Source organism: Dasypus novemcinctus, chromosome 12 (assembly GCF_030445035.2).
Source record: "Dasypus novemcinctus isolate mDasNov1 chromosome 12, mDasNov1.1.hap2, whole genome shotgun sequence".
NCBI lineage: Eukaryota > Metazoa > Chordata > Mammalia > Cingulata > Dasypodidae > Dasypus > Dasypus novemcinctus.
Window position 1 is genome coordinate 63,209,262 of NC_080684.1, and position 21,842 is coordinate 63,231,103.

Sequence of the window (21,842 nt, forward strand, 5' to 3'; positions counted from 1 at the left end):
ATGAGAATATGCATGTTAAAATTTCCCTAACTGGGGAGCAGATGTAGCTCACGTGGTTAAGCACCTGCCTCCCATGTACAAGGTCCCAGATTCAATTCCTGGTACTTCCTAAAAACAAAACAAACAAACAAAAGGAAAAAATAACTTGCATTGGTGAGTGGATGTAGCTCAGTGGTTAAGTGCCTCTTTTTCATGTACAAGGCCCTGGGTTCAATCCCTGGTATCTCCTAAAAAAAAAAGAAAAGAAAAAATATTCCCTAATAGACATATATTGTTGAGTCTGTTTGAATAAACTTTGACAGAAGAATTTAGAGTTGTTTAAAAATCAAGTTATCTTTGCATATTTCTAGAAAATTCTTCACATTATTAGATATATATAATTTATATTTTAGAAATAAGTTGTATTTCCATTTTAATAATATTCTATTAAAAATCTTGGTATTATTTAAGATATTTTAATGAAAATAAGTAAAAATTGTCTATAGAGTATAACAATTAATCAAATATTTTTGACATTTCAGAGTGCAGATGATTTGGATATAACTGTCATTGCTCAGAACAAGAAGTGCTTTGATAACGATATTGTTTGTTCTAAAAGTGTTTTGATTTCAGTTGGGGACACTGAAATTTACCTGAATGATACTCCTTACAAACAGGTTAGTGAATTCTTTCTTTTAGGATCATTTTAACTTTCCTGAAGATACTAAAAATAACGTAGAAACAATTTGGAGTACTTTTTTTCTGGCTATAAGTCCTAGATTTATTTTCTTTGCCATTTATGTGGCTTTTGAAATCATACTTATATCTTTTGTTTAAACCCAGCTTCTCCAGTTTTTCAAATATTTCCATTTTTCTTCATTCCCATGCTCACCATTCTGGCTTTAGCAACTATCATGTCTTACCTTGATTACTTCATTAGTCTCCAATCTGGAATCCCTTTTTCTAGTCTTAGATCTTCCCCTTTAATCCATCCTGCACCCTGTAACCAAGGTGGTTTTTTAAAAAGGAAATCAAATCTCTGGTCACTTTGGTTATTCAGAACTTTCAGATGGCTTCCCATTGATCTTGCAAGTCCTCAGCAATCTGGCTATTGCCCACTTCTCCTGCCTCACCACTCATCACTTTCTTTTTCAAGTCCATGTTCCAGAAGTTGGAGATTTTACAATTTTTTCAAATGCTCTATATTCTTTCTATCACTTGTGGTCATTGGATGCCATTGCTTCCACCTGGATCTATATTTCCATTTAACTAATTCTTAGGTGATAGTTCTCATCTTACTTCCTACAGGTAGCACCTCCTCATACCTCTTAGCACATTATTTTAATATATACCACACTTTAGTGCAAATCCTTATTTAGTGGTTTGTCTTCCCCATTTGTCAATGAGTTCTGTGACTACTGGGACCACTGCCCGCCTTTTGCATTTGTGTATCCTTGGGAGGATGTTTTCATTACGTGGCTGCCAAATCAAAGCAATGGGGATTTATTAGCTCACATTTTTTTTGTCTTTATTTATTTTTTTAATATTACACTAAAAAAATGAGGTCCCCATATACCCCTCATCCCCCTCACCCCACTCCTCCCCCCATAACAACAATCTCCTCCATCATCATGAGACATTCATTGCATTTGGTGAATACATCTCTGAGCACCGCTGCACCTCATGGTCAATGGTCCACATCATAGCCCACACTCTCCCACATTCCACCCAGTGGGCCATGGGAAGACATACAATGTCTGGTAGCTGTCCCTGCAGCACCATCTAGGACAACTCCAAGTCCCGAAAATGTCCCCACATCTCATCTCTTCCTCCTACTCCCTACCCCCAGCAGCCACCATGGCCACTTTCTCCACACCAATGCCACATTTTCTTCGATTACTAATCACAATAGTTCATGAATAGAATATCAGTAAGTCCACTCTAATCCATACTAAAGCCATGCTTTCTCCCAGAAGACTGTGACTTTCTGGGGCTGGTGATCCTTGGTCCTTGGCTTTTCTGTCACAGGTCAGTGCACACGGCAGCCTCTCTTGGCTTCTCTCTTTCCTTCCGAGATTCTATTGACATTCAGGTTCTGGCTGCCCTTTCTGGATTTCTTTTTCTTTGTGACCTTCCCTATAAGGCCTTCAGTAATATGTTACCCATCCTGATTCAGCTGGGCCACACTTTAACTGAAGTAACCTCATCAAAATGTCCTATTTATAAGAGTTCAAACCCACAAGAATGGATTAAGTTTAAGAATATGTTTCTGAGGCACATAGCTCCAAACCTACACAGTTTAAAAGCAAAAGTAAGTTTCAGTCATTCATTCTTCCACAATGCTTACTATGTATATCAAAGAAGTATGCTAAGCATTGGACTATATCAGTGAAAAGATACTGTACTTGTCTTTAAGTAATTACTTCCAGGATGGGGGATATATTCGAACAAATAAGAGTGTACAGTATGATGTGCTATGTCATGGGTATGTGTGGGGTAATATGGGAACACCTTGGATGATTGTGGTAGTGATTGAGAGGATAGATTTTGGAGTCAGTTGACATTGACTTAGAATCTCTGTTCTATCACCTGCTAGCTGTGTCACATGGAGAAGTTTATGTAAGCTGCAGTTTTTCCATCTGAAAATTTGAGTTAATTACATAATCTACTTCTTAAGATTTTATGAGAATTAAATTAGATAATGAATTTGAAAAAATGGCTCTTCTCTCTTCCTGATCCTCCTTTTTGAAGGCTCAGAAGACATGTTCTGGATGAAATGATGTTTGATCTGAGACTGAAAGGAAAAGTAGGTATTAGCCAGGTGAAGGAAAGTCATATGATGGCAAATAGTAGAGAGGGATGATCACATTCAAAGGTGTGGAGTTGAAAGGTATGATGACATTTTGGGAGAACTGCAAGTGGTTTAGTTTGGTCAAAGCATAATAAAGGGAGATGGTGGAGGGAGGATATGGCAAAGAGATTCAGGGAGAAGAGTTCTGATTGTAATGTAGAGGTTATATGGGGAAAGACAGTAGACAACGAGACTATGTAAATGTCCAGATCATGGAGGAAATTGAATGGCATAAAATATTTGAAGTTTATTTTACAGGTAAGAAAGTTTGTAGGTGGGAAATGATATGCTCTGACAAATGATGATTAAAAAATTACCTCTTTTCTGAGATTTTATAACAGTGTTTCTCAAAGTTTGGTCTGCAAACATTCTGCATTAAAATTGTCTGGAGTTTTTGATATAAATGCTGGGTTCTGAGCTCTCTCTCTCAGTAATTGGAATATCTGCAGTTAGGAATGAAAATCAACATTTTTAATGAGGCCCCAAGTAATTTGGCACACTAAAGTTTGAGAACCACTGCCCTAGAACTAACTGATACCGTAGTCAGAACACTGAGGCCAATCCAACAGCACTTTTTCTTTGGGCAAAACAGAGTTTGTACAGGCGTTTTGACATCTTTTTGAAGTAATTACAGCAGTTTGGCATAGCCATTAGTTGAATATTCATTTATAGGTGAAGGCCTTGAGAATAAGGATGTGTTAAAAAGAACTCAAGGGAAATATTGACTGCTCTTGTAAAGAAAGTTTGACACAGTTTTGAAGTGTTAATGACAGCTTGGTTTAACTTTCAACTTCTAATTTTCACCTGTATGCAGGTGTTGATGAATCCCTTAAATATAGGTTGTAAAGTATGAAATAAAATTCAGAGAAGTCATAAAAATAGTTTGACCCTAACAAATCACCCACTAATATTTTTTCTCAAACATCAAAAGTGAAAATAAGTACCATCTATTCTATGACAGATGCACTGCTTACTCAGAGGGAGAAAGAAACCTGTTATTTTTCTATAAACGTACAATTCTAATTTTGCCAAATATGTAAGATGAAAAGATTTCATTAGTTTATTTAAGCTGCACTTAAAATGTTGAAATTTTCCAAATTTCTAAGTTATAGAAACATAACTAGAACTTGTTTAAAGTGTTATTATCATTTGAAGTGTAGATCCCTATTTTAGGCAATTTATAAGCTATCATTCTTCTAATGAGAAGCATTCTTGCTTCCTAATCTGAAAAGCAAAGAATATGGTATCTCTGTTTCAACAGAGAAGATTGTCTTTCTTGTCGTGAACTGTCCTTTGTAATGAAAATGGAGTATTCTACCTATAAGCCAAATAGAAAAGATGTGGTTTTGCATTAGGATATGCTTAACTAACCTGAAAGAAGTCTAACAATAAGCGGCCTTATCCAAAAAGTTCATTTTGTGTTTGAAGTGTATTTCAACCAGCTCAGAATACACTTTGAATAATAATGGGAAATACATGAACGAATTGTTAAGGAGCTATAAGCCACAAATATCCCGCTTAAGTGTTGGAAGGTGAAACCCGTGAACAGACTAGTGCAGGAAGGTGCTAAAATTATATGTCACACCCTGATCAAGAAGCTGAGGATACCACCATAAACTTGACAAGGCACCTCTTTCAAGGAGCTAACATTCCAGTGGAGGAGAAAGACAGGCACTAACTTCAAAGACAAATTAGATAATGAAAAGGTACAGGAAAATGAAATGAAAACAATAAAAATTGGCTTGATGACAGAGTCTGACTTGGGGACAGAGCTGGCTACACAATTTGTGGGACCAAGTGCAAAATGAAAATGTGAGTTATTTTTTTCAAAACAGGAAAAAAAATCTTTTGTTTTCTTTCTTTTGTGCTTTCTCTTGACCTATGGTGGTGTTTTGTTTTGTTTTTTCAAATTTACTGTTTAATGCAGTCCCCACTCAAGCAGAGGAGTACTTTAAATAAGTGTCGATCTTAGATCTTCAAGGCACCAAAAACCTCACCCTACAGCTCAGCACCCAGCCTGTGGGCTGGACCTTGACCCTCTCCACACCCACACCCACACCCCGGAGAACATCAGTGTTCACAAAGTGGGAGTGGGGAGGTGAAAGCTATAGAACCCATCCCAGAAAATTGGGAAGGCAGTGGTCGGAAGGCCCCTTAGTTGAGGCTCCAAAGCCCCAGTGCATGCTCCATTTTCCCCACCAGACTCACTTGTAAAGTGCAAATTGAAAGATAAAACTGCTAGAATTTCAAGATGGCAACTACAGAGTATTAAACCCCCTGTGTGAGGACCTCTTCTGAGCATGGGGCCCTCTATCGCAGTTCTGGTGTTAGACCATCAAGGCAGCCTTGGTTAAGGGTGAGAATTCTGCTTTAGCCGGAGAAGTCAGGAGAGTCTCTTGGAGGAGGTGAGGGTCACAGTTGATGGGGATAAGACAAGCACACAAAGATCTAGGTGAAGACAGTTCTGAACAGAAGGCATAACAATTCCAAGACATGAGATGACGAAAAGCTTGGTAATTATGAAGAACAGAAGAGCTACTAGCATAGCTGTAGCTTGGTCTACGAGGTCTATGAGATTGTGGAGTGAAAGGAAATGAGTCTATGTAGACCAGTTAACAATATACACAGTTTTTTTCTAATGTATACTGTTATATACTATTTTCTATATTTTCTCTCTCTCATTCTGTATTCATATACATACACAGATAAGTCTAATATATTGAGTGTCTATTATATGAAAAACCTTGGTCTAGTAGTCTCTGAACTCCTTAAGGAAATGAATAAGTTTGTTTAATTTGCCCTATGAATACTTATAAAAATGTTCACTATAGTATACTATTTCCAAACTGCTTTTGTTATTATTTGAGGGAGTCCAATATCCAAAAGATTCCATATTTCCTTTCAATTTTCATTCTGTTTCTGGATAAATTTGTTTTAATAATATTGATTTAACCATGTATTTTTGAGCTTATTATATAATTTAGTTTCAATGTCAGATTCAATGTACCATGTCTAGGGTACAGCCCCTGCTCATGAAAAACATTGCATATTCTCAATTTAATTTAAAGGTAGGCTATTTTTTTTTCCTCAGTGTGTTCCAACTCTAGTCTCACCTCACTTTATCCTTTCTAGCACATAAATTATTTTTTAAAAAATATACAAACATGCCCTGTCCTTCCCTTTATTGACTATGTTTAGCATATGGAATTAACAGTCCTTGATTATATGGGTAAATTGGTTGCAAAGGGTCTCAGACTACATTCCATCATGTAGTCTATGCCTTTGGTTGTTCTCCTTAGTTCTAAACAAATTGTGGAATTTTTTTGCCCCTAAGTCTTTATTCGAGCAATTACTCTTATTTTGAAGCAATTTCTTCTCCATTCTTATTCCCAGACTTCTATACCTTCCTGTGTATGACCTCTTACATATGCCACTTCCTACAAGAAGTTTTTCTCCATCCCTCTGATGAAAATTCATCTTCCTTTCTGCACCTTTGTTTTTGAATTATCTAACTGGAGTGAGTGAGAACTCTTGAAAGGAACCTCGCACCTAATTCTGGCATTCAATAAATATATGGTGAAGTCAGTAGACTGATTTCATGGTATCACTAACTACCAGAAATAAAAACAGAGACAAATTTCTATGTTTTGCAGAGAAGGTCATTCATTTGTCCCAAATCATAGGTATTCATCACCAGTGTAGAATTTCTTCCTCAAGAGAGAGAGCCCATTAATGCCCTCTACATCCTAACCTGCTTTATGTTCTTCTCCACAATGGAAATACCACTTTTCCCTTTGTCCATTTATTCAGGTTGAGCCCATCTAGAGTTTGTGTTTTGTTATTTACTTTTATGTATTTTCTCTTTTATGTGTTTGTTTTGTCTTTTCCTACAGAATTCAGAAAAGATATGGGCAATGTAAATGTTTCTCAGGAGATATTAATTTTATATGGCTTGGTTCTAGAAAACATGAAATTCACTTTTTCTTTTTTGTGTTCTTTTTAAAGAAACGATCAGTTTTTTTCCTGGAGAACAAACCTACATACCAGCTGTGGAAGGCTGGCAACTACATAGTAATATACTTTCCAGAGAAAGATATCACTATTCTTTGGGATAAAAAGACAACCATTCATATCAAGGTTGGACCACAGTGGAAGGTAGGTAAACTTATGCTCTAAGTGAGATGCTATAAATGAAATTACAATTTCTCTTTGCGGCTTTATGGAAATAAAATGATTGATGTTTTCCTTTAAGAACTAGGCTGTATTTTTAGAATAATAGCCCATACTCTTACAAAGCACAACTTTACCAACCAGCATACAGTGTATGCGTACAGTTCTTTTTGTCTTTCACCTTACAGTACCCTGTTTTCCAAAACATGGTTATGTGATCTGTTTGCAATATAGTTAGATTTGTTTGTAATAGTTCACATTCCATATTTCCCCACACATTCTGCACCAACTTTTAAGTTTATATACAGAAAATCTTATTTTTCTGGTGTACAGTTCTATGAATTTTGGCAAATGAATGGAGTCATGCAACCACGACTTCAGTTCTATACAAAACAGACCAATCACCCCCAAATTCCCTCATGTTGTCTCTTTATTGTCAACTCCTACCTCTAACACCTAACCCCTATAGACCCCTAGCGATCACTGATCTATTTTCCATCCCTATAGTTTTGCCTTTTCCAGGTATCATATGAATGGAATCCTATAATAAGTAGCTTTTTGTGTCTCCTTTGACTTGGCAAAAGGCATTTCAGATTCATCCACATTGTTTTATGAGTTAATAGTTTGCTCCTTTTTATTGCCAAGTAGTATTTTGTTGTGTGAATGCACCACAGTTCATTTATCCATTCATGGCTTGAAGATCCAAGCTAAAAGGGGAAATGTTAGCTTGTGTATATGGTAAATGCATAAATTTTTTAAAAATCTGTGGAACTACAGTACACACACAGTGAACCCTAAGTTAAACCATGGACTTTAAGTAATAGTACAATTATAAAAATGTGCTATCACCAATTTTTAATAAATGTTACACACCAATGCAAGATGTTAGTGGTGTGATGGTGTATGGGAATCCTGTATTTTATACACAATTTTTCTGTAAACTGATTAGCTTCTCTAATAAAGGAGAGATGAGTCTGAAGTGTAGTTTTGGTTAAATATGTTGTTAAATATTGTTGTTTTAAATATTTTAAAATGGATTATAAATTTTAAATATATTTAAATGATTTTTGAAACAGTATATTTAGCAAAACCCAGCTTTTTTGCAATTGAGTTTATGACTCATGGATATAATCTGTGGCAATTAGAGAAAAATTTTGGATAGCAACAACATATTCTCATAAGTGTATGGAAATATACATTTAAAAAGATTTTAGTGTGCTATCAATTTAAGGTATGATTGTAAATTCAAGTCATTATTGTTCAGCCTTAAGGGGGATTAAGCCCAAAAATCTACTACTAGGTGTTTGCAGAAGCTGAAATAATCTTGTTATTGCCATATTTTTTCAGCGAACGTTATCTGCCATTCTCCATTATTTATTTTCCCTTCCCAACAAGTTAACCATCTTCTCTTACTGCTGGCTCTCCTTTTGTTTGACCACTGGTGGAAGCTGCCACTCTCTCTGGATAGTTGTAGCTGCTGACAACAGAGGCCCTTTGGCAGGCAGTCACAATCCCCGGGCTATTTTCTGCTTTGGTCGAGACACATACTACCTCCTTCACGATGAAGAGCAGCATTTCATTTTACAGCACAAGAAGAGAGTGCAATGTGTTAAATTCAAGGTTTTAAGAAAGTGCTCCATTGTTTTTGAAAGCTTGTACATTTCTCCACACTTAATCCTCTTCCTCCACCTTAGAGTAAAATTTTTCCACATTATTTTGAGAAAACCCATTGGGCATTATTAATGTGAATTACAGTAACCATATCATGACTCGTAACAATCTTTACAAAAATTAGGTAAAATCAGAATCTAGAGTAGAATTGGATTTCTTTGGTTGCATCACATGGTAGCATGATTTATGAATATTAAAGCTAACTTTTTCTTTAAAAGGTATGTTTGAATGCTTTGTCTTTTCAAAGTATGATTTATAGAAAAATAAATTATATTATTTCAACAATTATAGTGTTATAAATCTTAAATATAGCAGATGGCAAGCCTTTCATCATTAAAAAATATATATTTAATATATACATCAATTGTACACTGACATATATGTATATATACTGTTTGTATTATACTTTTGCAAATTATTTACATTATTAGGTATATCAATGTAAGATGCTGGTAAGTATGGCTTTATAAAATTGGGGGAATGGTAAGGTATTTTTTGAAAATTTAAAATAATTGATAAATACAATTAAATAATATAAAAAAAACCATCTTCTTCAAACATTAATTTTTTTTAAAGATTTATTTTTTATTTGTTTCTCTCCCCTTTCCCCCCACCCCAGTTGTCTGTTATCTGTGTCTATTTTGCTGTGTGTTCTTTTGTACACTTCTGTTGTCAGCGGCATAGGAATCTGTGTCTCTTTTTGTTGCGTCATCTTGCTGCATCAGTTTTCTGTGTGTATGGTGCCATTGCTGGGCAGGCTGCACTTCCTTTCGCGCTGGGTGGCTCTCCTTACGGGGCGCACTCCTTGTGCATGGGGCTCCCCTACGCGGGGGACACCCCTGCTGGCACGGCACTCCTTGCACACATCAGCACTGCACATGGGCCAGCTCCACACGGGTCAGGGAGGCCTGGGGTTTGAACCGCGGACCTCCCATGTGGTAGTCGGACGCCCTAACTGCTGGGCCAAGTCCGCTTCCCCAAACATTAATTTTTTAAAATGATTGCTGTGGAAGTTTTGTGAAAGTATATGTTAAGTCTTCCAAAAGTTTTAGTGATTATGAATACTTTTTTTAAATTTTTTTAATTCATTTTTTTAAAAAAATATTACATTAAAAAAATATGAGGTCCCATTCAACCCCACCGCCCCCACCCCCCACCCCCCACTCCCCCCACAGCAACACTCTCTCCCATCATCATGGCACATCCATTGCACCTGGCAAGTACATCTCTGGGCTTCGCTGCCCCCCATAGTCAATGGTCCACATCATAGCCCACACTCTCCCACATTCCATCCAGTGGGCCCTGGGGGGATCTACAATGTCCCATAGTTGTCTGTGATGATTATGAATACTTAAATGTAAAAGTGAATGTAGAATATTTCATGGAACTTTTTTCTTTATTTAGAACAAATTATCAGGATTGTGTGGAAACTTTGACAAATGTACTTCAAATGATATGACCACATCGAACAACTTGGAAGTGAGAAATGCCCAGGTATTTGGAGGTAGCTGGGCATTAGGACAGGTTAGTTAAATATGCGTATTTTGGAACTAAACAAATATTGCTTTAGTATATTTATTCATTAGAATGCTTTACTCCTATGGAGCACTTCACTTAGATAATGTTATTTAAGTCATGTTTGTATAGTAATTCACAAACTACTTTCACATTTATCTTTTCACTTAATTCTTGTGGCAAGTTATGAAGTAGAGGGTATTATCTCCATCTTGTAGATGAAGAAATTAAGGCTCAGGGAAGTTAAATGATCTGTCTAATATTATATAACCAGAAAATAGTGGAGTTGAAATTTAAACTCATGTTTTCCAGTCTTATGCTTTCTTCATGATAGCAAAATGCTTTATCAATGAATATGTATTTCTAAGGATGACATAACTCTTGACAGCTCAAGGCAATGAATAAGTAAAGAAAGAATTTCCCAGCATTTATCCTCCAGAACACTGTTTCATGCTATGTTATTAAGGTTACATGAAAAATGAAAGTGAGAGAGGAATTTGTGTTCAACTATGTTTGGGAGAGGTTGAATAAATTGTTAGATTACTTTTCTCAAGGATTTCTTGAGTATTAAAATGAAATTGTATGAGTCTCCAAAGGTGGGACTTGTTTGAAGGAAATTTCCAAATATACTGTTTGTATTAGTCAGGGTTGTCGAGGGAAACAGGATCAATAGGAGATAACTCTAAATAGTATGAAATTTTATATAATTCTCTCACGTGATTGTGGGGATGCACAGGTCCATATTCTGTGGGTAGGCTGCAAAACAGGGGCTCTGATGACAGTTCAGTGAAGGTCCCAGGAGACATTGGCTGTCCAAGATGAGCTGGAAAATTCTCTCTGAATGCTGAAATCACTTTCCATTTTAAGGCATTCAACTGATTGGATAAAGTGTCACTCATTGCTGATGGCAATTTCCCTGGTTGATTGTAGATGTCATCAGCCATCTATGCAGTAAACTCACTGATGACTAAAGTCTATAAATTCCTTGTATTACAATTAACCCAGTGCTTGCTTGACCAAACAATTGTGCACAACTAGCTGGCCGAGTTGACACATTAGCCTAACCATCACACTGATACAGAACCTGTATTTTAATGTTTTTATTCATTCATTCTCAAGGAACAGGTATTCTGTGGAACACACTTTGAGAAATGCTAGACTAATTCAGAAAACAAATCAAATTGGAAATTGGTTTACTCTTTTCTTCTCATTGTTTAAACTTTTTTTTTTTTAACTGAAAGGAGTATTCCTCACCACAATTTCCTGATTGGTTACTATTTGATTAGTTGCTTACATACTTTGACTAATTTGCCTAATATGTCTAAATGTCTTTTTAAAAAAATAGAGTTTGGGGTAAAAATTTTACTCTGTTCTTTAACTTTTACAATATAAAGATTTTATTTTTTGAATACACAGAATATCTATTATACTGAGAGAGACAAAAGGCTTTATAGGTCTTGCTGCTTTTAGAATTTTTTGGGACAGCTACTTTACATTTGTTCTATCTGTAAATGAATGAAAAAATAACTAATTTCAAATCATACTAAATATTTGAACAATACAAATAATTATAAATACCTTAAAAAGAGTTTTCTTATTCATATCTAATAGATAAAGGAAAACACCAAATTGTTTTTTAAAATTAAGTAAGTTTTGCTTAGAACTTAATGTTTTCCATGTTTTACAGACATATAATATATATAAAATGCAGCCTCCTCTGGCTGTAGGAATTTGGAATCCAGGTTAGTAGGTGAAATAGAAAAATTAACAATGAAATTCAGTGAGATAAGTGCTTCAATAAGAAACACATGAAGTAAGGTTCATGATGGTCAATGGAAGTTTCCTGAAGGTGTCCCTGAGGAAAATCTGATAAGATTTATGGACAAGTGAAGATTATGGGAAAAGAGTATAACAGGGAAAGGAGGGAGAAGCCATTGAGATGGTGTCAGGAAGGCTGAAAAGAGTATGGTATCTAAAGGAAATTTCAGAAAGTATAGTATAACTACGTGCCAGATTTGAGGGGGGAGATGACTGGAAAACAAAGTATAAAGCTTCATGCTTCAAGGACCAAATTCTAGACAAAAGACCCAAAGACCAGTGTGGAGGCTCTTATAATCTAGCTAGAAACATTGTCAGTAGAGATTTAGAGACTGTATAAATTTGAGAGGCATTAAAGGTCAAAATTATCAGTATCTGTTGAAACATTGCATTGGGAAGGACGAATATCATGACACAAGGAAGTCTTCTTTCTGGCTTCCTGGGTAGCTACTGTTGCTCTTTCCTTTGGCAGGGCAAGAAGAACAGTGGGTTTATGGGTGATAGGACAGTGGGACCGCAGAATGATATAGAGCTGAGTTTGGGATGTGTTGAGAGAAGGTGACTGAGAAGTATTTAGATGGAAATGTCCAGGCTTTAAATTCAGGAGAGAGAGCTGAGATAGAGATACAGATATGGCAGTTATTATCATTTTCAGGTTGTTGAAGCAAGGGCAATATAGAATGAGAAAAATAGAGGTTTGAGGATCAAACTTTGAGGAGCATTGAAATATATGAAGGGGGAGGAAGAAGGAGTTTGGGGAGTAACAGTCAACACAGTAGGAGGAAATCCAGCAGAAAATGGGTACAGCAAAACTGAAGGAAGAAAGAGAGATACAGGAAGGCCAAGTATTAAACCAAATCAAAGGTAGAGAAAAGGCAAATGAGATGAAGTCTGAAAATTTGCTTTTATATTTATTAATGAAGAGATCTTTCATGACTTTTCCCTGGGGAGTTTCAAAAAGGTGTTATGGACAAGGCAGAAGTCAATTTGCTTAGCATTTGGGAAGTGAGGCTATAGAAACTTGAGTATACAAAATTCCTCAGAAGATGGGCAGTGATGGAGAGGAAAGAAGTGAAAATTAAGTGAAGGAGGTTCACTTGCTCATATAATAAGCAAATATGTTATTCTTATAAGGAAGTGCTATGTTTTAAGACAACTTAAAAATTATTTACCTCCACTCTATCTCTAAAATTGCCATGATTTTGGTGTTATGTTTACTTGCTTTCAAAAATAATATATACCACTAACTCTGAATTCACTGAGAGCAGATGGCTTAGGTAAAGCTTTTCTAAAAGGATAAGAATATATTAGATACCAGAAATCTGCTGGGCGTTATAAAAAAAAAGAATATATTAGATCCTGCTGTCGAGGACAGAGTTAAGTACATTATTCTGATTTCAACTTCAGAAATCACCTCTCTAATAAGTTTGTTTTCTTTTTCTCTTAATTTTTTCCAACAGTGTGAAACCCCAATTGAAACAGTTAAACCCTGTGAAGCACATCAAAACAAATTTCCTTATGCCAAAAAAGAATGTTCCATTTTGTACAGTGATATTTTTGCTCCTTGTCGCAATGTGGTAAATTAACACTTTACTTAACTCTCAAATGCAAAGAATTAGTGCTATATCTATAATATTGAGATGAATAGGGCAAATAATTCAGCTACCTATTGGTTTTTCGGGTATACTACTCAACTATTGTTTGGGAGAAGAAAATTTTAGTTTCTTTTTCTGTAAAAGTAATGACTTTAGTTTATTTACTCATTTCCCTCATTTCATCTTATTTAACACCTTATGTTTGTGCATAACTTTTGTAAAAATCTATTTTAATTACAAAGTATTTTTATATACATCATCTTATAATCAAAGACAGAATATAAAGTACTTAACTGGTGTTAACTGTGTGGTCTGTGGTTCTTGAATTGAGGAGCAGGGTCTGAATAGGTGGATATAGAAGAATTGAAATTTGAGGGGTTAAGTTTATTAACTCAGAGAAGTATGTATTTGGTACATGCCTATCACTCAGCAGTCCTACATCCCAAACCCACTTCTTAATTCTTAAAGAGTCACCTCTGAGAGTAGTTGCTCTATGCAGAGCGAACAGATTTCTGCAGGTGAGGCACTCATTGATAATATTCATCTGCCTCCAGAGAACATTGCCACATGGGCTTTACTCCTTTTCGCGAATATAGTTTAAAAGTATTACTAGTGATAGATTTAAAATAGTTTTAGAAGCACATCCTAAGATGGAATACAATTTATTTAGAAATGTAACTTAAATTCCTTTGCAACATAATAATTCTAGGGCCCACAAGAAATTTTTAAAAGGTTTTTAAGATGTTTGTGAAATTCAAGTAAAAGTACAGTTGGAAGCAGTGTGTGCTCCTCAAATATCATTATAAATATGCCAATAATTAAACAATGAGCTTCAAAAATATTAATCTGTTATGAAGTAGATGTTCATATATATTCATCAATCTTATTACTTCTTCCTGAGAGCTCTTTTATATTACATTTGCCCAGTCGATTCTTTTCTCCTTCAAGCAATATAGTAGTCTAAAATATTGAGGACTCTCTAAGTGCAATATTAAACTAATAACAGCAAATTTTGAAAACATACCAATTAATTTTCATTTAGAGGGCTGAGTTTAGTCAATTGTAGTCAGTAGTTACTGAAATTAAATTCTTTCACTTAATTTTCAGATTGATGTTACTTCTTTTGCCAAAAATTGTCATGAAGACACATGTAACTGTAATCTTGGTGGAGATTGTGAATGTTTATGCACAAGTATAGCAGCATATGCATACAAATGTTGTCAGGAAGGGGTCTCGATTCACTGGAGATCATCTACTGTTTGTTGTGAGTACTCAGAACATTATTAGATGGGAACCTTATAAGGAGATCCACATTAATTGTTGTTTTATCAAAGAACATTAAAAATTGAAATCAAATTTATTCAAGACAACTAATTTTTGTATTCTTTTGGCAATGCAAATAAATTGTAGAATAGCAAAATGATGAGTAAAAAGAATATGAGATAATTTTTCTGTTTTCTGTTTGCTGTCACTGTAGCGTTTGAGTTATAAATTATTTATAAACTGTCCTGAGGGAAATTGTTTATGACTCCAATCCTCCTATGCATGTGCAGTTTCATCATTCTGATGATAAATTATTTTTAAAAAAGTCATTTTGGATTTGTTTTCAAATTTGACTCTTTATATATTTTTAATTTTACTTATATATTAATAGTTGGTAAGTCATCTGAAGAACAGCTTATGATTTTAACATTGTCACTTGACATTTCCAAATTGGCCGGTATATTTGCCAACCTATAGAATAAATTTTAAAATTTAGTTAATTAAAATACATTGCTCTTAAAAAAACCCCTTTGATCAGAGGAAGTTCCCAAATATTGATGTTACTCTGTATTCTTTCATTTGGTCACTGATGATAACTATATGTCCATATCTTGTACACATTTAGGTAAGTGATCAATTTTTCATAGAACTTAATATTTATTTTTGTTTGTCCCTTTTAGCCCTTGATTGTGAATATTACAATGAAGGTATGTGAAATTTTAATAAAAAAATATTTCTATAGAATTCTATTAGATGCATTGTCACATTAAAAGTTTTTGAACAACTTATGTCTGGATCAAAATATAAAGAATTCATAATTTAGTATATACATCTATGGAAGCCTTTACTTACTAAAAGTTTTCCAAATTTCTATGTATATTTTATTAAAATTTAGTCTCTGTAAAATAAAGTGGGTAACTCTTTTCCCAACATTTAGGAAGTAATGCTATGAATGAATGAATGAGCGAGTTAATCAATTTTTAGGGAAAGGGTTTTCCTTTTACCATTACTTGGCTTCTAGTCTTTTAACGCACCATGGGGCTTTTTATCACACTATGGAAATCAAAGAAACAAACTATAATTGCAATGGGAAAAGCATAAAGAATTTATTTAACCAACAATGTAGGTGAGAATACTTATTGACATATTAACCGAATGAGAACATACTGATACAGGAATAATGAAAACCTCCTAGCTCCAACAAAAAAGAAAAGGAAAGGGAAAATAATTTAAATGGAGTTTTTATAATATTTCTGTGGTTAATATCAAACTCTGTTACTAATTTTATAAAACACTTTCTTGTTGAAAGAGATCACTAGTTCTAAATTTTTCTCTGCCAAATCAGTGGTATTCATTTAATACAGTATAATGTTTAACTCTATCAGATATTCAGAGATACTTCTCAGTAATAACAGGCTATCAGTGTTTAGATGTTTCCAAGATTTTTTCCTTCCCATTCTCCTTCTGTGTTGGCAGTATCCCATCCAAACATACAGATGTTTGTTCAAAAGTCTCCTAATAATGCAGTGACGTCAATGTTTATGTTTTCTCTCGGTGCTGGTCTCAGCCCTAATTTTAGTATGGCTATTTCAGTTATTAGAAATGACTTTGTTCCTTGGCACTATCTTGTCACATGGACTCTTGTCCTGGGGTCACTTGCACTCTCCCTCAAATATTGGGGTATATGATAGAAAGACGATCTGGGGAATTAGTAGCAGATTGGCAAGTGTGTACTTAAAGAGTGAGAAAGGATGTGGCTCCTAACCTTCCTAGCATATAGAACATCATTGGTGTAGCATATTCAAGCACGTTGGAGCTGGCATGAGAGGCACAAAGAACAGCAGTTTCAGTGCTCAGAGGACTTAATTGGGTGGAAAAAATAATTTGGGCTTAATAGCTAGCAGATGTAATTAATAATACTATAATTTATTGATTGCTATTATGTTTAAGGTATTATGCTAAGCATTTCACATGCTTATTTATTCTTTGTAATATACTTATGAGTTTAAATTTTATTAATTTTATTTTGTAAGTGAGGAAATTGAACCCTTTCAAAGTATTCAAATCCAGATTTGAAAGGTTTCAAAATTAAAACTGTTAACCTATAGATGAAAGTGCTTCAGTCAGCAATCATTTCTTGAATATCTACCAAGTGCCAGTACTGTTCAGTCTTTTCTGTAGATAGATGATATGGTGTGTAAGCTTAGAACTCTGGGGGTTTGGAATCATATGGATTTGGGTTCTACTTCTAGCTCCAAAAGCTACTAGCAGGCTGACTTCTGGGAGATAACATTTGAGTTGACCTGAATGGTGAGAAGGAAACTACCACCCAAGATCCTGGAAGAAAGTGTGCCAAGCTGAAGGAACAGCAAATACTAAGCTTCTGAAATTAGAAAAAAAATGGCAAGTTCATGGGACAAAAATAAAGCCAATGAGACTAGATCATAGAGAACAAGTGTGAGGGAAGTGGGAGAGGAGGTCCAAGATAGGCAGGGGCTAGATCAAGTAGGGTTTCATTTTATCCTTGATGCAAATAGGAAGCCTTGGGGAGTAGTGTGGATGGGAGAAAAGTTATCTGATTTTAACTTTATTAAAGATTACTCTGGCTTCTGGTTTGGAGGATGACCTGTAGAAGGAAAGAGTAGAGAAAGTGAAAACGGTAATAGTCTAAGTGAGAGATGATGGTAGCTTAGACAAGAGTGGTAGCAGCAAGGATGGTAAGAAGTGGTTGATTTGTATATGTCTGTGGAAGAGGTTTTAGGGTTTATAGATAAACTATTGATAGATTGGCACATGAAGATAACTCTTAAGAGTTTTGTCTTGAGAAACTGATGAAAGGAGTTCCCATCTACTGAAATAATAATGTAGAATGAGCTGATTTGGGTTCACCTTTAGAGATAACTTTGATATTTCTTTAGATATTTAAACAGAATGGGAAGTTGGATGTATATGCCTGGAATTCAGGGGAGAGGTCCAAGCTGGAGACAAATATTCATCACTTTGAAGATGGTATTTGAAACCAAACGACTGCTTGATATCACTTAGGGAGAACATTAGATGAAGATAGATGGGCTCCAAAGATAGAGACCTGAGGCTGCCTGACACTTAAGAGGTCTGGATGGTGAGGAGGAATAAGACTGAGAAACAGTAGTAATGAGGAGGCAGAAAATCAGGAACATGTCACAGAAGCCTAGAAAGAGTTTTGAGAGGAGAAAGTGGTCAACAATGTAAAATGATGCTAAGAAGCAAGGTGAGATGAAGACAAAGATGTAGGGAACTGATGACTATTACAGGATCTGCCTCACTGGAGTAGTTGGGAGGAAAGTCAGCTGGGAGGGGGTTAAGCAGAGAATAGAAAGTGGGTAGGTGGATATAACAAAGTCAGAACCAAATTGACAACTCTTTTCAGTAATTTTGTTGTGAAGGGAAGCAGAAAAAATAGGGCAGTATTTAGAGGAAATATGGGGTAAATTTGAGGTTGTCATGTTTATGCTCAAAAGAATAATTCAAAGAAGAGAAAGAAAATAATGTAGTGATAGATTAAGAGGATAACTGCAAGGACACAATCTTTGTAAAGATGAGAGTGGATGAGATTTAGAACTTAAGTGGAAGGGGTTGGTGTTAGATAGGCATAGGGCTATATCTCCCTTTCCAACAGAATGGAAAGCAGAGTGTATGGGTGGAAATGTAATATGGGAGCAAATGCAAATAAACTGGTAGAAATTGGTGGTGGGAAGATGATGTAGTTATCCATCTTCTCTATGAGATAGGAGACTACGTCATCAGCTGAAAAGTGTGGTCTGAAAAGATGATATTGAAGACTTGAGAAGAAAAGAAGTGTTAAATAGTCATTCTGTGAGTGAGAAATTGAAATTATTAGGGGCTTTCTGGCAAGATTGAATATCTGTTTGATTTTTTGTTATAATAATTTTGGAATTCTTCCACATGACTGCCTACTTTTTCTATAGTTAATTTAAACTTCTCAGATACAAGTCTGGTATAGTTACTTGGGCTTATCTTTACTGGGAGTTCTCCAGGTGAGAATGACAAAGAGGGAGCAAGGCCACCAAGTTAAGGCTATACAATTGTGTGATTATAGTGTCAGACCAAATAAATTAATGTGGATAAGAAGGGAAGTGAAGACAAGAAAGGGTGATGGAAAGTGGAAGGTGGTAAGGTTTCACTGAGGTTGGATAATTATTGAAGAGATAGCACAAGAAGAGTGAGATGGAAGTACTGGTATTGATGGTTAGAGAGTAATATTTTAAAGAGATTTAGTTATTGATGATGGAAAGTCTAGGGTATGACCATGTCAGTGGGTGGTTCACATGGATTGGAAATTAAGAAGTTAAGGTAGAATTAATGAGCTTTCCATTTATTGCTCTGTACTTCATTGTCTCTTATATTTTATCTTACAGTAAATTTGAAGTCTTTGTCATTATGGCAGTGTTTCACTCTGCTATGAGAAGCAAAATGGAGTTTTGAGTTTGGGACCTTTTAGGGCATGAGATTTGCAATGAGTTGTCTGAGAGCAGGGTGCTGTCTAATTACAGCCTCAGTGAAAATACCAGAAGATTAAATTGGAGCCTGTTTGTTTCCAAACCTATTTAATGAGGAAGGCATAGTAGTCTAAATTTACTTCAGAGGAGTAAGAGGATCTGGGAAGGTACTCACTCTGTCAGTGACAGGACAAACCTTGGACCCATGATGAACAAGTTACAATAACAGTTACAGGAAAGCTGGGGCATTGAAGAACCCTAATCAATCAGTCCAAGGCATGTTGGGTATCTTTTTGAGCTGGGAAGAAATCTATCAGCTTAATCTATAAATGACCAAAGAAGACCAGATAGTTGTAGAGAAATGGAAATGATAAATTAAAAAAGAAAATCGGATTTTTAGCTTTTGGCTGTTTTAGTTATATTTATGCAGATTTTAGGAAACAATCTTTATATTGTATAATAATATAATAGAGAAAAAAATCCAACATTAAAAATGCACTGTGGTTAGTTAAATAAAAATCTAGACCAAAAATATTTCCCTGTTAACAAGTCTGCTGTTGTTCTAGTAATGCTTCTTTTTTACATGAATTTCATGATTCTTCAAACCAGTTCTAGTTTAATTTGTAGTAGTGTATTGTTATATTAAGAGAGTGAACACAGAATATTTGGTCTTCACGCAATACTGTTAGACTGATCAGGATAAGAGGGAATAGTGTCAACCTGTCAAGAAAGGTAAAAGTTTGTGAAAGTATTGCAATCCTAGAAAGAAATAAAAGTTTGAAGGGGAATATAGAGTTGTGGAGATTGTTGACAGTAATAGTAAAAAGAAAATTATTTAAAATGATTATTCTGAATTTATTTCATTTGAAATAAATCTATAGCTATTTGTTATATATTCACCAAATGCTGGGCACTATTCTGCCAGGATAGTCAAGTTATTTAAAGCTATTATAGAAATAATTATGATTCTATAGGGGAAAATAAAAAAAACAGTAGGGAAAATTCAGAGGTTACAGCTGAGATTATTTCAATAATCCTCGGCACAAAATTTGTATATAGTATCTTCACATTCATTATTATGGTGTTAACTACAGATGTGAAGACTTTTTTTTTTCTTATTACAGGAGGTGGATAAGGAGTTCAATATCCCATGAAACATTGTTATGCAAGTTTCAAGTTCCAATGGTTTAATTTGAATTTTAGATTAATTAGAATATTACTGTATTTTAGGAATCACTGCAAGAAATGATTGCTATTAATAGGCAGTGAAATATATTTCTGCCTGCAGAAAATTAATAAGGCCAATGGCCTTTTCTCTCAATTGCTGGTAAAAAGTACATGAAAACAATCCAGGCAGTAGACTTGACCCAGTGGTTAGAGCGTCTGCCTACCACATGGGAGGTCCGCGGTTCAAACCCCAGGCCTCCTTGACCCGTGTGGAGCTGGCCCATGCGCAGTGCTGATGCGCACAAGGAGTGCCATGCCACGCAGGGGTGTCCCCCGTTCAGGGGAGCCCCAGGAGTGTGCCCCGTAAGGACAGCCGCCTAGCATGAAGGAAAGTGCAGCCTGCCCAGGAATGATGCTGCACACATGGAGAGCTGACACAAGACACAACAAAAAGAAACACAGATTCCCGTGGCACTGACAACAACAGAAGTGGACAAAGAAGCCTCAGCAAATAGACACAGAGAACAGACAATGGGGGGGGGGAAGGGGTGAGGGGGGAGAAATAAATAAATAAATCTTTAAAAAAGCAAAACAAAAGAAAAAAAACCAATCCAGAAGTAAGTGATCAATCACTGGGAGTCAATTCAGAAGCTTTAGTTTTGTTTTTTTTTTCTTTTTTAACAAATATATTTCTCAAATAATTATCTCTTCAGCAAATGGATTTCTCAGGATAACAGTTTTCTCTTCTGGTTGTTGTAGTAAGAGGAATGTGCAGTAGGGGAGAAATTTTGCTTAATTTTCTCCTAAACTTAGCAAATAACCATGAAGGTGCTTCAAACCCTCAAGTTGTAGTTGTATGTGTCTTATTCATTTTGAATGTATCTCGTTATAATGTACATATTTTTCAATAAATTAAAGTATAGTTGTATTTATGAAGTTTATGGTACTTTTTTTTCTAGATAATGAACCTTTAGGTGGTGGAGACTAAAGGTATAATTTCCTTGGTTGTTGTATATTTTTGTACATGGAGAAACACTGTGCGAATATCCATGTTAGTGGTGACATCCACTGCTACCAGTTTCTTAGAGCAATTTTCTACTGTTTCTGCTCAGTTCCACATTGATATAGGGACAAAGTTCCTCTTTTAAGTCTGTATTTTCATTCAAGGTGTCTAAGTACCTAATAAAGCTCTTTCCATCATGGCTTATAAGTGTTCCCTGCTACTCATTGATGAGTTGTCACAGATGATGAATTAGTGGAGGGGACTACACTGAAGATAATGTATCCTCTGAGCCCCTCCTCTTTTCCCCTGGT

The 21,842-nt window shown here is 35.4% G+C and overlaps 1 protein-coding gene across 1 annotated transcript in view; it reads left to right on the plus strand.

The window, feature by feature from the left end:
• OTOGL (otogelin like) overlaps positions 1–21,842 on the plus strand; it is a 149,993-nt gene that overhangs the window by 71,119 nt on the left and 57,032 nt on the right. Inside the window, exons 26-31 of the mRNA XM_071218973.1 lie at positions 522–656; positions 6,836–6,985; positions 10,076–10,195; positions 13,465–13,581; positions 14,707–14,863; positions 15,543–15,569. Of these exons, the coding sequence (XP_071075074.1) occupies positions 522–656; positions 6,836–6,985; positions 10,076–10,195; positions 13,465–13,581; positions 14,707–14,863; positions 15,543–15,569 (706 nt within the window). The remainder of the gene's footprint in view (positions 1–521; positions 657–6,835; positions 6,986–10,075; positions 10,196–13,464; positions 13,582–14,706; positions 14,864–15,542; positions 15,570–21,842) is intronic.